The sequence below is a fragment of the Danio rerio genome, chromosome 7 (genome assembly GCF_052040795.2).
Source record: "Danio rerio strain M-AB ecotype USA chromosome 7, GRCz13ab, whole genome shotgun sequence".
NCBI classification, from domain to species: Eukaryota; Metazoa; Chordata; class Actinopteri; order Cypriniformes; family Danionidae; genus Danio; species Danio rerio.
The window spans coordinates 27,764,905-27,778,171 of NC_141027.1; the positions used below are offsets into that span (position 1 = coordinate 27,764,905).

Consider the following 13,267-nt stretch of genomic DNA (forward strand, 5'->3'; position numbering starts at 1 on the left):
ATACGACCCACACTTGGGGACTCATCATGCGCTGACTGTCATCTTACAGGCAGTTCCTCCCAAGAGAACACTTGGGCTTTCATCTGAACATGAAGGAAACAGGCAGCGTCATGCAACTAGATGATGCTCGGGAGCACAGCCAGAAAAAGGCAACAGCATGTTGCGTCATGGAGATGATAGTGAAGGTTGAAGACATTGTGCTTCCTTGTGTCTGGACTTCTGATAATAGGTGAAAGGTCACGTTCCATGCATTTATCCATGGTGGCGTTGTGATTAAATCACTGCACATGCCAAGTTTGAAATTATTATAACAAATTTTTGCAGAAGACCTCCGAAAAATTTGATCCCCTTGGGAAAGCTTGCTCAAATATCAAGAAAAAAAAGAAGCTTTCGTTTAGTTAAAATTAGACTTCTACCTTAGTAACAATGAAAAATAATTTATGTTAATTTCAATATTTACTTGTGCATTAATAAACTACTTATAAAATTTATTCATTCATTCATTTTCTTGTCGGCTTAGTCCCTTTATTAATCCGGGGTCGCCACAGCGAAATAAACCGCCAACTTATCCAGCAAATTTTTACGCAGCTGATACCCTTACAGCCGCAACCCGTCTCTGGGGAAGCCTTATAAAATATTAATGATATTTATTTACTAACCAAATGCCAACAGATGAATAAATACTGTAATTTAATGCACTACTCCTTGTCAATCCATTAACTATTAATCACTAAGAAACAGTTCTTACAAAGTTGATACAAAAGATTAAGTGCATTCAATAAAGCTTTTGTATTGTCATTGAACTACAGCATATTTCAAAATAATAATTTTGTTTGAATAATTTCTAGTTGAAGCTGAAAATTCTGTTTTACACTGCGATAAGAAATGTTTAAGCGCCATATCGGTTTGTTTTTGATTATGTGACCCTAAAGACTTCAACTGTCAAAATCTAATATTAAAGTGACTGCTTACTTGATCAAAGATACGTGTGGATATGCAGACGTTGTTGTCTTACTGTTTAAAATGGCCTTTTAACAATATCATGAGTGTCTACATCAACTTGAAAGCCCCAAAATACATATTTCTTTTAGTTTTTACTCTTTGTTGCCTTACCCCTTTAGCAGTTTGGCCCAAGTTTTAAAAGCCCTTAAAGGAATAGGTTATCCAAAAATGAAAATTTGCAGTTATTTTACTCACCCTCTGGCCATCCAGTTTGTACACCACCTGACAAAAGTCTTGTCATCACTCACAGTTGTACGAGCAGCAAATAATTTTGGAAAAGTGGCACAAGGTAGATTTGTCTACTGAATCATCTGATACTACATCACAATCATCACAAATACTGCACCCAATACTGGACCCAAGATTCTCGCAGAAGTTTGGTGAAGAAAACAAATCATCGTTTGGGGTTACATTCAGTATGGGAGTCATTGCAGAGATGTATGGATGAAGTCTTCCAAGCTCAAGGGAGTCATACACAATATTAATGCACCATGACTTTATATCCTATACTGTACATTATTTCTGTTAAGTGACAAGACTTTTCTGTAAGCAAAGTCAGATCTTACTGTTCTAATTTAATAATTAAAAATCAAAGCACGATCATATTTTATTTAGGTAAAACAAGCTTAATCTAGAGGCCTTCGCCTTTCATATATGCCACTTCTGATACTAAATGATCGACTAGAAGTCAAGTTATTATTTGTTGTTTCTAAAACTTGGATAGACAATAAGACTTTTGTCAGGCAGTGTGAGTGACTTTTTTTTTTTTAGTAAAAGATTTTTAGCTGAAACAGGTGATTCATAAAATCAAGCCAATAGCTATTAGCTCCATGAGAAGACATGTACAGGCAAAACAAAATCTATTATCTGCTAATGGTGTTGATGCAATACAATGCTCTACGTAGTTCAGCTTCTTGCACAGATTGATCACAGCTTCATTTAGATCTCTACATATCATCAGATGCTCTCTGTATATATTTTAGTAATCCCTACACTGTACAACACAAAAAGTTAGGTAACTCAAACAATTTGAGGAAACTGATTGCAACAAACCATTTAAGTTCAAAAAGTAATCCTAATGAGTACTGTGAACTTAATCCATTTGAGTAAATGAAGCAATTTGAGCACAGTGAAACCCAATAAATGAAGAGAACTCAAACCAACTGAGTACTGTAAAACCCAATAAGTTACGGCAACTCAAACCATTTGGGCAAACCAATTACTACAATCCATTTGAGTAAAAAAAACTAATCCATATGAGTACTGGGAGCTTACTCCATTTAAGTTGAAGTAATAAGGTATCTAATGTACTCATTACCTACAACACTGAGTTCAAAACTCTTTTCAAATGAGTAGAATTAACTTTTTAGTCAATTTTGAGTTAACTACACTCATTTCATTTGATAAATGTGACTGTTGGGTTTTGTAAGGAGCACAATTTCAGCTTAGATTCTTTTGTTTGACTGAAAAAAAAACACTATTTTGAACTTCAGCGCTAGCAACTTTGCATTTTTGAGTCATCTAACCTTTAAAACAATTAAGTGTCTGCTCTTATTTCACACATAAAAAGAAAAACAAATAACAACACAGACTCAATTGAGTTGAAAGAGTAGAACTATTGTTCAGGGATGGTGCTTTTATGACAGCTATAAATAATAATAATAACCAAAAAAAAAAAAAAGTCAAATCTCCCCCACAACCCTGAAGAGGCTGAATGGTTACATCAGACATTGCTATCTAAATGCTACATAAAAAAGTGAATGCCATCATATAAAGGTAGTGATGACAGGAAAGTCAGAGGTTACTGTGGTGTGACGAACCCCAAAGCCTCCCCCCCAACAGTGGGAGAAACAGAGGCCGTCCGATCTGCCATCACCCTGCATGCCAACCTGAATGATGTTCAGAGTGTGTGGGTTGAGGAGAGGAGAGTCCCGGATCCAACAAATGATGAACACACACACACAGTCTGGACAGAAAAAAACAGAGACAGAGAGAGAGAGAAGCACCACAAGCTGCTTTGGGTGCACACAAGCCCCCAACACAGAACACACCCTGAGCACAGGCCAGAAAAAGAGCAAACCCACGACGGGACACAGAGACGGGGAGGCATCCGGCATCGCCAACACCAGCTTTGGAATTAAGGGGCGTTCGAGTGGCAGAGAGTGGTTATGGGCGGGAACAAAAGACAGTGCACCCAAAATAAACAACTAACAAACTGAAAAACACAACACCCAAAAAACATCCACATCTGTAAATAGCATTAGAATGATTTCTTTTTCTTAAAAACTCCTGAAACAAGATGATAATTACATGGTCTCAATGTACAATATATGTCAGCTGTATGTAGAAAAGAGACGCGCTGTTGATTAATTAAAAAATATATAATATAATATATATTTATATATTTATATATGCAAGTATTCTTTCTGTGCAGAGGCTAAACACTTGTTTGGTAGTAAAATGTGCACATTTATATTCGTTTTTTTGTTGTTGTTGTTTACGCTTAAATATACTAGCTTGATTTACACTGCCTACTTGAGAACTTTCCTCTACAGAGACAAAATGAGTTTGTTTGAGGTGTTGGAGGAGGAGCGGGTTCGTCCTGCTCGTCTTCCCCTCATTATTCTAGTGGAATGCCTAGAGTTCTTGCTTCAGACAAAAAAATATAGAACTATTAGTATTAAACCTGCCTAATGGTGAAGAATAAGAAAATACAAAAAGAAATTTAAAAAAAAAAAAAAAAAAAAAAAAAAAAAAAAGAGTACAGCTTTCTAGGTTAAATCCTGGATTACTTGGACAAACTGGCCAGATTATGCGTTTGGCAATCATTCATTTAAATACAAGCACAAGCGCGTGTCCTTATGTTCAATAAATGCCAAACGTGAACCCCAAAGCAATGTTTACTCTCCAACGTGCATGCTGACTTTTCAGTTTGTATCAGGGGCTCTTTGAAAAGTAATGACGCATGAACATGGATTTCCCGAAAAGGACTTTGATGGAGCATCTGTTTTAGTTAGCGACTTTCAAGTTATTCGTACAAAAAAATAGAAACTTTGTTTTGTCCCGCCTCTGAAAAGAACGTTCAACGTGCAAGCTGAATTCATTTTTTTTTCTCGCAAAAAACAAGGATCGATCCTTCACATGAATCCTGAGTAACCGTGAAAAAATATATCTATTTAAACGTAAAAAAAGGAGAAACGTCCCTTCATTTGAACAGCATTCCTGTCCCGTTTGCTATGCTTTTAAACACAGAGGAACTTTACAGAAAGATTCGACGATTGGCAACTCAGCATTCAAGAGGAAAAGGGGGAAAAGTATCACACCACAAATGAAAAGAAAGAGAACTACCTCATAAACAACAAAGGCAAATAAAAAAAATAAACTGCAGGAAGGTGACCAACATGAATAAAAAGCATCCAAAACGATGCAGAAGTCAGGTAATTTTTCAGTCAAAAATGTCAGCATTTCCACTTGTCCTAGTGACTCTGTTCAGTAATACAGTGTTTTAAGTCGCCAGCATGAATCGGGGACTGCACATACAGTGCAGTGTACATAGCCCATTTTCTGGACCACAAGAAAAATAAAAACAAACAATATTTCTAATATATATATATATATATATATATATATATATATATATATATGTATATATATATTTTATATTATAAGTTCAGACAGGCACATTTTGAGTTATGCTTCCGGACTCTGAGCCTGAAACGGCATCCGTCGCAGTCTTTCTATGTTCTTGAACTGTTCGCTTTGGTAACGGGTGTGAATTATGTCATCGTCTTCTTTTTCTTTTTCCAAGTCTTTTCGTGTCCTATTTGACGCAAGTACCTACGGGAGAGTTAAGAGCTCTACATTGAAGGCAGCCTCACAGCCAGGTAACCATGTATGGCACCATTATCCCGTCTGTTTTCATCTGGTCTTCAGAGCTCTGTTGGTTCTCCGCTGATTCTCCATGGGGTGAAAGTGCATAGGAGTGGGGTTCCCACCAAAGGGTCCTCTCACAGTAGTAAGGCCTTTTTTTTCAACACAATGTGAACTGCATTAGCTTCAGAGTGTCGGCACAGTGACAAATTTCAGCACGGGGAGATCCGCGAGGGTCTTCCTCTGGGTGTCAACGTGTGTGTTTGTGTAGGTGAAGGAGAGCAAGGGGTGTTCATTACTAGGTTGACCTTCTCCTTCTGCTACTGGCGCTCTTCCTCCTCGGCCTCCTCCTGGATGACCTGGATGTCGTCGGATGAGGAGGTGGATGGAGGAAGGCTGGGACCCTCTGACTGCTGCTGTTGCTGCTGCTTCTGCTGTGTCTCCAGCTCTTTGGCCTTCTCCTCTTCTTCTATGGTCTTCTTCCACACCTTGTGGTTCTCTGTTAAGTGCTGCATGATGTTGCAGAACAACCGACGCCGCCGCTTTCTTCTCTCTGTAAGGAAAAGTACTGGATTAGTAAAGTACATGTGGAATTCTAAACAGCATACTCTTAAAAATAAAGAGTCAATGGTTCCATGAACAACTTTAACATCTATAGAATCTTTCTATTTTAGATAATTACTTTTTTCTTCACACTAATTTTTTACCCTTTCCCCACCAGCTTTTTTAATGATTTTTAACTAAATACGAGTATGAATATATGAACATATTACACAAATGTGTGAACATATAAAAATAAAGAACTGAGCCTCTGCTTTTAAACAAAACAATCTTGATATGTTCATGTTTTATCACCACTTAAATGCAGACAGTTTTCATGTATATATTTTCAATATACAATATTTTCAATATACAATATATATATATTTTCAGTTTTCAGTGATACATGTAAAAAAACATCATCTCTCAATTGATGAGATATCTCACTGAGGGTATGGAACGAGCTAAGAACTGACCATGGAAATGTTTTATTAGAGAAGCAAAAGTTGATCTTAAAAGTTTTAAAAGTGCAGTGACCAAAATGCATATCCAGCCTAGGAATGTGCAAATTTTCCCCTTAATTTAAATATACTGTTATGTTAATGTAGACTTTCTCAGCATAAACAAAGCTGACATTGGCATAATATAATCCTTCTCAAATCTTTCTAACATGCTAATCTGTTTGTTTTCCATGTTTAAAACTGTTGTAATGCTTAACATTACAGACAATGTTGCAAAATATTTAAATTTTGAATATTCATCAAGAGTCCTTAAAAAAGTATGACTGGTTTAATGGAGGTAGTTTACCTATTACTACTGACTGTTGCTTTGGATTATAAAGTAAAACTTACTTTATTAAGCAGGTTCAAAGAATAAGCAGGGAAACTAAGTATTGAACATGTCATGTTTTTTTTCTGGGGAAAAATATGTCTAAACGAGCTGTTGGAAAAAAAATCTGTTGACCAGATTTTGGTAAAAACTCAAACAATACAAACAAAACAAATCTGAAAAATGAGTTGTGTGTAAGAATGAAATGACACAAGAAGTAGGTACTGAACTACTGAAATGTATTTAATACTTTATATTAAAGACTTTGTTAATAATGGCAGCTTAAAGACACCTCTAATATGGAAAATGAAGTCACATGAATAGCTTAGGTGTGAGTTTTTTCACAGACTTCAACAGTGTAAAAATCTTGACGGCTTTTTGCTAAATAATTTGTTAGTTAAAAACGTTTTTCACTATTTTTCTCTTCCAAAAAAAAAAAAAACATTTTTTTTTCTCACAAGTTTGTTAAACATACAGTATGGAGTCACTAAAAGTAAATACTATGCAAATGTCAAATACTATACTCCAAAAAAAGTATGATAGCTTTGTTCGTCTTTAGAACACAAATTAAGAGGCTCAATCTGAATATTACCAAGCTACGAGAATACTTTCTGCACGCATAAAAACTAAAATAATGACTTTATTCATCCTTTTTTTTTCCCTCAGTATCACAAAATTGCACACGTTCATGAACACTGCAGTGACACATATTGGACTGACTTAAGGATGGGAAATTATTAAAAGAATTAAAATTTTGGGGGTAATGAACACTTTAATTCTGTGGTGATGCCCAACTGTTATTTGCAACAATTCTAAATGTTCTGCTTAAAACAGCATAAATGATTGTATTCGTAAATATTTATGACTTGTTTGTATATCATTGTCAGTTCTTATCACTCATAAAATCTTTAGTGGAATCAATAGTTAAATGAAAAACCTTTAACATCTATGGAACCATAAAATTCCACAAAGGGTTTTAATGTGGAAAATGTTTCTTTAGATCATTAAAGTGTACTGAACATTAATAAATAAATGGTTCACTAAATAAAATAAACAAAAGACTATGTCAGGGTGTTCGCAGGGTCTTAAAAAGTATTAAAAATTGCTAAATCAATTTAGAGAAATTTAAGGCCCTTAAAAAGTATCAAAAAGTCTTAAATGCTGTTTTACAAGGTCTGATACACATCTTGTATCAGTAGACTAAAGTTTGCCTGAATTTAATCTTTAAAAATTGGGATGCTGTGTAGTTTCTGAAACCAAACAAATCCTGCTAGATTTAAAATCACGCTGCTTTGTTTACTGCAGTAACCAGGGAAACACTATTATTCCTGCTGTTGCAAAGGCGCCACCTGCTGGATTGAAATTTTTATTCAGTATATAAATGAAGATTTAGATGCAAAAACCTCTAAAAGCCATTTGATATTTTCTTCTAAAATGAGCATTTTTCTCCAGCTCTTGTGTGTTGGCTCAGTAATTTTACATTTATAGTGACAAATAAGTTATTTTCATTGCCTCTCAAGTGAAATAACTGAACATAAATATAGCAGGCTGAGAAAAATTCTCTTTTTAGAAGAACATTTCAGATGACAATTAGAGGTTTTTGCATCTGAACTCTTCAAATACAGTTTTAGTTTAGGATTTGTTTCTTACTAACAGTATTTAGTAAATATACTGCAAGTTAAGTCGGCAATGTTACTGGTTGAAACCTAAAGTGGTGATGAGGTATTAAAATGTATGTGAAGAGTCTTAAAAGAGGTCTGAAAAGGTATTGAATTTCTGTCTCTGATTCCGTTATATACCATGTGAGTTGATGTATAAATTGTACTGTACTGTATATCATACTTGGTTCAAGATCCTCATCCAGCTCTTCATCTTCTGTTTCATTGTCTTCTGTTTCCTCTTCATCGTCGGATCCTTCTTCATCAATCCAGTATCCTGGCAGAAGACCGGCAGCATCATAGGAGTTACAAAGAGGCCCGACGATGTGCGTGATAAAAGACTCCTGCAGCTTTGCTAACTGTGGAGCCGAGCGGTCCATGAAAGGACTGATGGGTAATCCGAGAGTGCCTTCCTCGTCACCCTATCAATGCACAAATATTAATCTCATGCTGCCACTGGTGAAGCTGTGTGCTTCATCTGAAGGGAATAGATCTCACCTGCTCATAAAACTCATTGACGATGCCCTCTGTCCATTTGAGGTGGAGGCTGCGGTCTTTGGCTGGCCCATTGATATCTGCCAGCTTAATGCACACTTGGCACACTAACAACCTGTCGTTTTCATTAGTCCAGTCGATGCCTGGACTGTTCACATCATTAACCTAAAAAAAAGAAAAATCCAGAAAAAAAGCACTTTTTTTTTTTTTTTTAAAGGGTTAATTGGGCATAAGCAGGAAAATGAGTATTGACCACGTCATGTTTTTTTCCTGAGAATAATATTTCTAAAGGAGCTGTTGACAGGGAATTTAACAAGATTTTGGTAAAAAAAAAAAAAATAATAATAATAATAAAAACAATACAAACATAAATATAAAACAAAACTAAAAAATCTGAAAAATGAGTTGTACGTAATAACAATGAAATGACACAAGCAGAAAGTACTGAACTATTGAAATGCATTTAATACTTTATATAAAAGGCTTTTTTTTATATAAAGGCTTTCTTTGCTCATATGTCATTTTTTTTCACAGACGTCAACTGAGTGTAAAAATCTTGATGGTTCTGCGAGTTTCGTCAGTCAAATCTGGTGTTTAATTTGTATTTTATATTAGATTTAAGCAGGCATGAGACGACAACCAGTTTTAAAGTTTACCGCGGTTTGAAAAAAATCAAGGTTTTAAAACTGCCAAAGTTTTCTGTTATACCATTTTGTAGGGTATATGCAAGTTTTTTTTTTTTTTTTTTTTTTTTTTTTTTTACAACTATTCTATTTAGTTTTTAGGGCAACAGTATCTCCAGCAGAAAAGGAACCTCTACATCAAAAGCTATTGGTCCAAAATATTTGAAATGTTTCTTAAAATAAAAAATATTGTCTTCAGTGGGGGAAAAATTTGTTGGTTTTTACCCAGACATTTAAAAAGAACTTCTTTTTTTGGCTGGGCCATTATACAGCTAGATTTTCTTTCTCTGAAAGCATTTGAGAGTTTCCTTGGCTGTGTTTTGGATCACTGTTTTGCTGAAATGTCCACTCTGGTTTTATCTTTATCATCCTGGTAATGTAGATGTTGGATTGAAGCAGCTAATATTAATTTAGAATGATTAAGTGCAGATAGCTACTGAAGAACTACTGCTGTCTTCAGCTGCTGTCTGGACTTTCACTGCTATTCTACACCTCCCTTTCTTCATGTGTTCAATACTTTTCCCTGCGTCTTACTACATTTTTTAGGCATAACCTAATTTGCAAACTAATTAGATTTGTTTTCTTTGCATATATGGATTTCTTTGGCTGTTACCAACCTCCTGTGAAAATTTCAAGTCAACAGCACCTTATGAAACATGTTTTCTAAGAAAATGGTGATGTGTTCAATACTTATTTTCCCCACTGTATATTAAATCCTGGATATACGGTGTATACACAGACTACTAAAAAAACTTTTTTGAAAATTGAAATATTTGATGTTAACAGGATGCAAGACATTATACAGCACAAATTCATTTAAAAATATTTTTAAAAGGTAAACATTTATTGTGAAGACACTGCTGCATTGTCATGGTTCAGCAGGCACATGTATCTTCAAAAATCATTCTAATATGCTGGTTTGAAGATATCCTGGTATCTTCTATGTAAAAAAAAAGTTGTGTTGCCTAAAATAAACATTCATAAAGTTAGAAAAGATTTGTGCTTTGTTGCTGTTTCCCTTGTCTGGTCATCCTGGCTTCATGTTCTGGATATGCCTATTGAGCCTAGTTCATTTACACTAATGGCTATCATGCTATATTACACATTATTGAAATTTAAATAAAAATATTCCTTCAGATTTTGTTTTATTATTTTATATACATTCATGGATTACTGTCAAATGAAAAGTAATTAATTGAATTTTGTATCCAATGAAAAGTATTCAAATGAAAATCTAACATTTTTTCAAACAATAAATATGGAAGAAATGCATTAATAACAATAATAATAATAATAATGTTTGTAAATAATGTTTATGTAGTACTATCTAATATTAAGTCAACACAAGTTAATACATTATTGATGGAACCATATTGTAATGTTACCCTAAAATATTTTAGAAATATGAATATAAACTGTTAAATGGAATCTTACCAAATCTCAAAATGTATTTTAATTACTGTATAATAAAGTTACTACTAACCTTAGAATTAAACTCTGCAAGGAAGTCAAAGTGCTTCTTCAGGTCTGTGGCGAGTATGGCCTCGATCACTAAGAACCGAAAGCGTTTAAATTCAACGTGGTCCAAGTTGCAGAGGAAGTTGAACTCGGGCCGGGACAGAAACAGGCTCCAGGCAGAGGCTGCATGGTGATTCTCCAAAACTGAGCGGTCATTATATAATACCGCCTGAGAGGAGAGAAGAAAAACATCATGGTGTGCTTGAGTTGAGAGGTTTCAAGCTCTAATTACAAAATCATATGCTTCTGATAAAACATGTGCTGGATTGACTTCTTGACAACAGTGCGAAAACTAGATATTTAGCCAAAACTGTGCTAACAAGTTACTCTGAAGTGTGGATACTAAGGTTCTCCTAGGCTACAGTTTTGGGCATTGTTCATTACTTACCTGAGGAGCGTTAGTGGCAACTAAAAAGGCATTTGTTCGACCAGGATGATCATAGTCATGCATAGCAGCTGCTACATATAGTGCCATGAGTTCCAGAGCTGGGACATTCCAGGCCAGACAGCCGTAACTGTCATCCTGAAAAGAGGAACTTTTGGATGTGGCATACGCCACCCTGCCTGGAGAGATTCCACTGTCTGAATCTGATGAAAAAACAAAACAAAGAGCAAACATGTGAAATACCAGTCTTCATGTACACATGTAAATCACAATGGCAGTTCAATCAGATTCAAAAACATTAATTCAACCTTAATCAGTCCCACTGCGCTACATCTAATTTGAGTTTCAATCTGATTGGGAGGTTTATTCCTTCATTCATTTTCTTTCAGCTTAGTCCCTTTATTCATCAGGGGTAATAATAATTATAATAATAATTCGTTACATTTATATAGCGCTTTTCTGAGCACTCAAAGCGCTTTACACAATGGGGGGGAATCTCCTCATCCACCACCAGTGTGCAGCATCCACCTGGATGACGCGACGGCAGCCATTTTGCGCCAGACCGCACACCACACACCAGCTGATTGGTGGAGAGGAGACAGAGTGATGATATGCCAATCATGATATGGGGAGGGTTAGGAGGCCATGATGGACAGAGGCCATTGGGCAGATTTGGCCAGGATGCCGGGGTTAAACCCCTACTCTTTTTCGAAGGACATCCTGGAATTTTTAACGACCACAGAGAGTCGGGACCTCGGTTTAACGTCTCATCCGAAAGACGGCGCTCACTGAGCAGTATAGAGTCCCCGTCACTATACTGGGGCATTAGGACCCACACAGACCGCAGGTTGGGCGCCCCCTGCTGGCCTCACTAACACCACTTCCGGCAGCAACTTAGCTTTCCCAAGTGGTCTCCCATCCAGGTACTGACCGGGCGCAGCCCTGCTTAGCTTCAGTGGGCGACCATGTGAGAGTTGCAGAGAGCTAGCTGCCGGCAAACCACACAGCGGAATGAACCGCAAACTTATTCAGCATATGTTTTGCACAGCGGATGCCCTTCCAGCTGCAACCAAGTACTGGGAAACATCCATACACACTTATTCACATACATACACTATGGCCAATTTAGTTGATTCAATTCATCTATAGCACATGTGTTTAGACTGAGGGGGAAACCGGAGTACCTGGAGGAAACCTACGCGAACATGAAGAGACCCCATACAGAAATGACAACTGACCCAGCTGGGACTCGAACCAGTGACTTTCTTGCTTTGACGCGACGAGCTACTGTGTCACCCCTCAGTGGTTTATTCCTTTTCTCATCCAATCCAACAGCAAAAAATTACCATGTAAACGCTTAAATCTGACTACTTTCAAAAGTTGCATTTAGTAGTCTCTAGAGAACATTAGCAGTGCAATATTTACAAGCATTAAAAGGATGGTCCACCCAAAAATTTTAGTTATTTTATCAATAATTTACCTTTCACTTGCTTCTTTCTTCTATTGAACACAAAAGACAATTGACTTACAAAATATTTGTGTTTCCTGCTATGGAAGTCAATGGTTAGAGGTTTTTAGCTTTCTTCTAAATATCTTCATTTGTTTTCAACAGAAAAAAAAAAAAAACTTGAAAAGTCTGGAATCACTTAAGGTTGAGTAAGTTTTAGTTTCTGAGTCAACTGAGTCAATCTCATTTACAACATTTTGTGTAAATAATTAAAATACTAAATAGTAGCTAAAATCTATTTCTTTCAAGGGGCTATTGGATGCCAATTTTACATATGATGTGAAACAACATTATAACAAACAGTAGGGGTGGGCGATTTTGCCTAAAACAAAATCTTGAATGATTAAAAATTTTAACTCAATTACGATTAACAAACGATTCTATATATGCAGTTTCGCGGCATCTCTGGTGCAGCTTCCAATCATCATCAATGTAGTGTAAAATAAGGCTCAAAAATGAGTCCATCGTCCTACTTGACCAGAGATCAGATGTGGCTGCAAAGTGGCCACAGAATTAGAAATCAGCCACAGCCTTTAACAGAGTGGGGTCACGTGACACGTAAGGAAAGTCATTAAAAACATTGTGCTGGAAAAATTAGATCGATTACAAGTTCTAAATGTCAATTTCGATTACTTTTTAATTAATCGCCCAGCCCTAACATACAGTAATGAAATGCATCTTTGAGATCTGTTAAAATTCCATTTACCAGCTGATATTTATAATAAAAAACTTATTTTAGGGTAACACTTTACAATTATAATAATATTTTTAAATAGTTCAT

General features: G+C 35.9%; 1 protein-coding gene across 3 annotated transcripts in view; it reads right to left on the reverse strand.

Annotated features, from left to right (window-relative positions):
- Positions 1–4,794: 4,794 nt before the first annotated feature.
- The window catches only part of pde3b (phosphodiesterase 3B), a 96,216-nt gene continuing 87,743 nt past the window's right edge, over positions 4,795–13,267 (reverse strand). For all 3 annotated transcript variants that reach the window (XM_087261155.1, XM_087261157.1, XM_087261156.1), the window contains 5 exons: positions 10,983–11,182; positions 10,560–10,763; positions 8,397–8,558; positions 8,083–8,320; positions 4,795–5,425 (listed from right to left, as the gene is read on the reverse strand). In XM_087261155.1, coding sequence (XP_087117281.1) covers positions 5,193–5,425; positions 8,083–8,320; positions 8,397–8,558; positions 10,560–10,763; positions 10,983–11,182 — 1,037 coding nt within the window. In that variant the 3' untranslated portion in view covers positions 4,795–5,192. The remainder of the gene's footprint in view (positions 5,426–8,082; positions 8,321–8,396; positions 8,559–10,559; positions 10,764–10,982; positions 11,183–13,267) is intronic.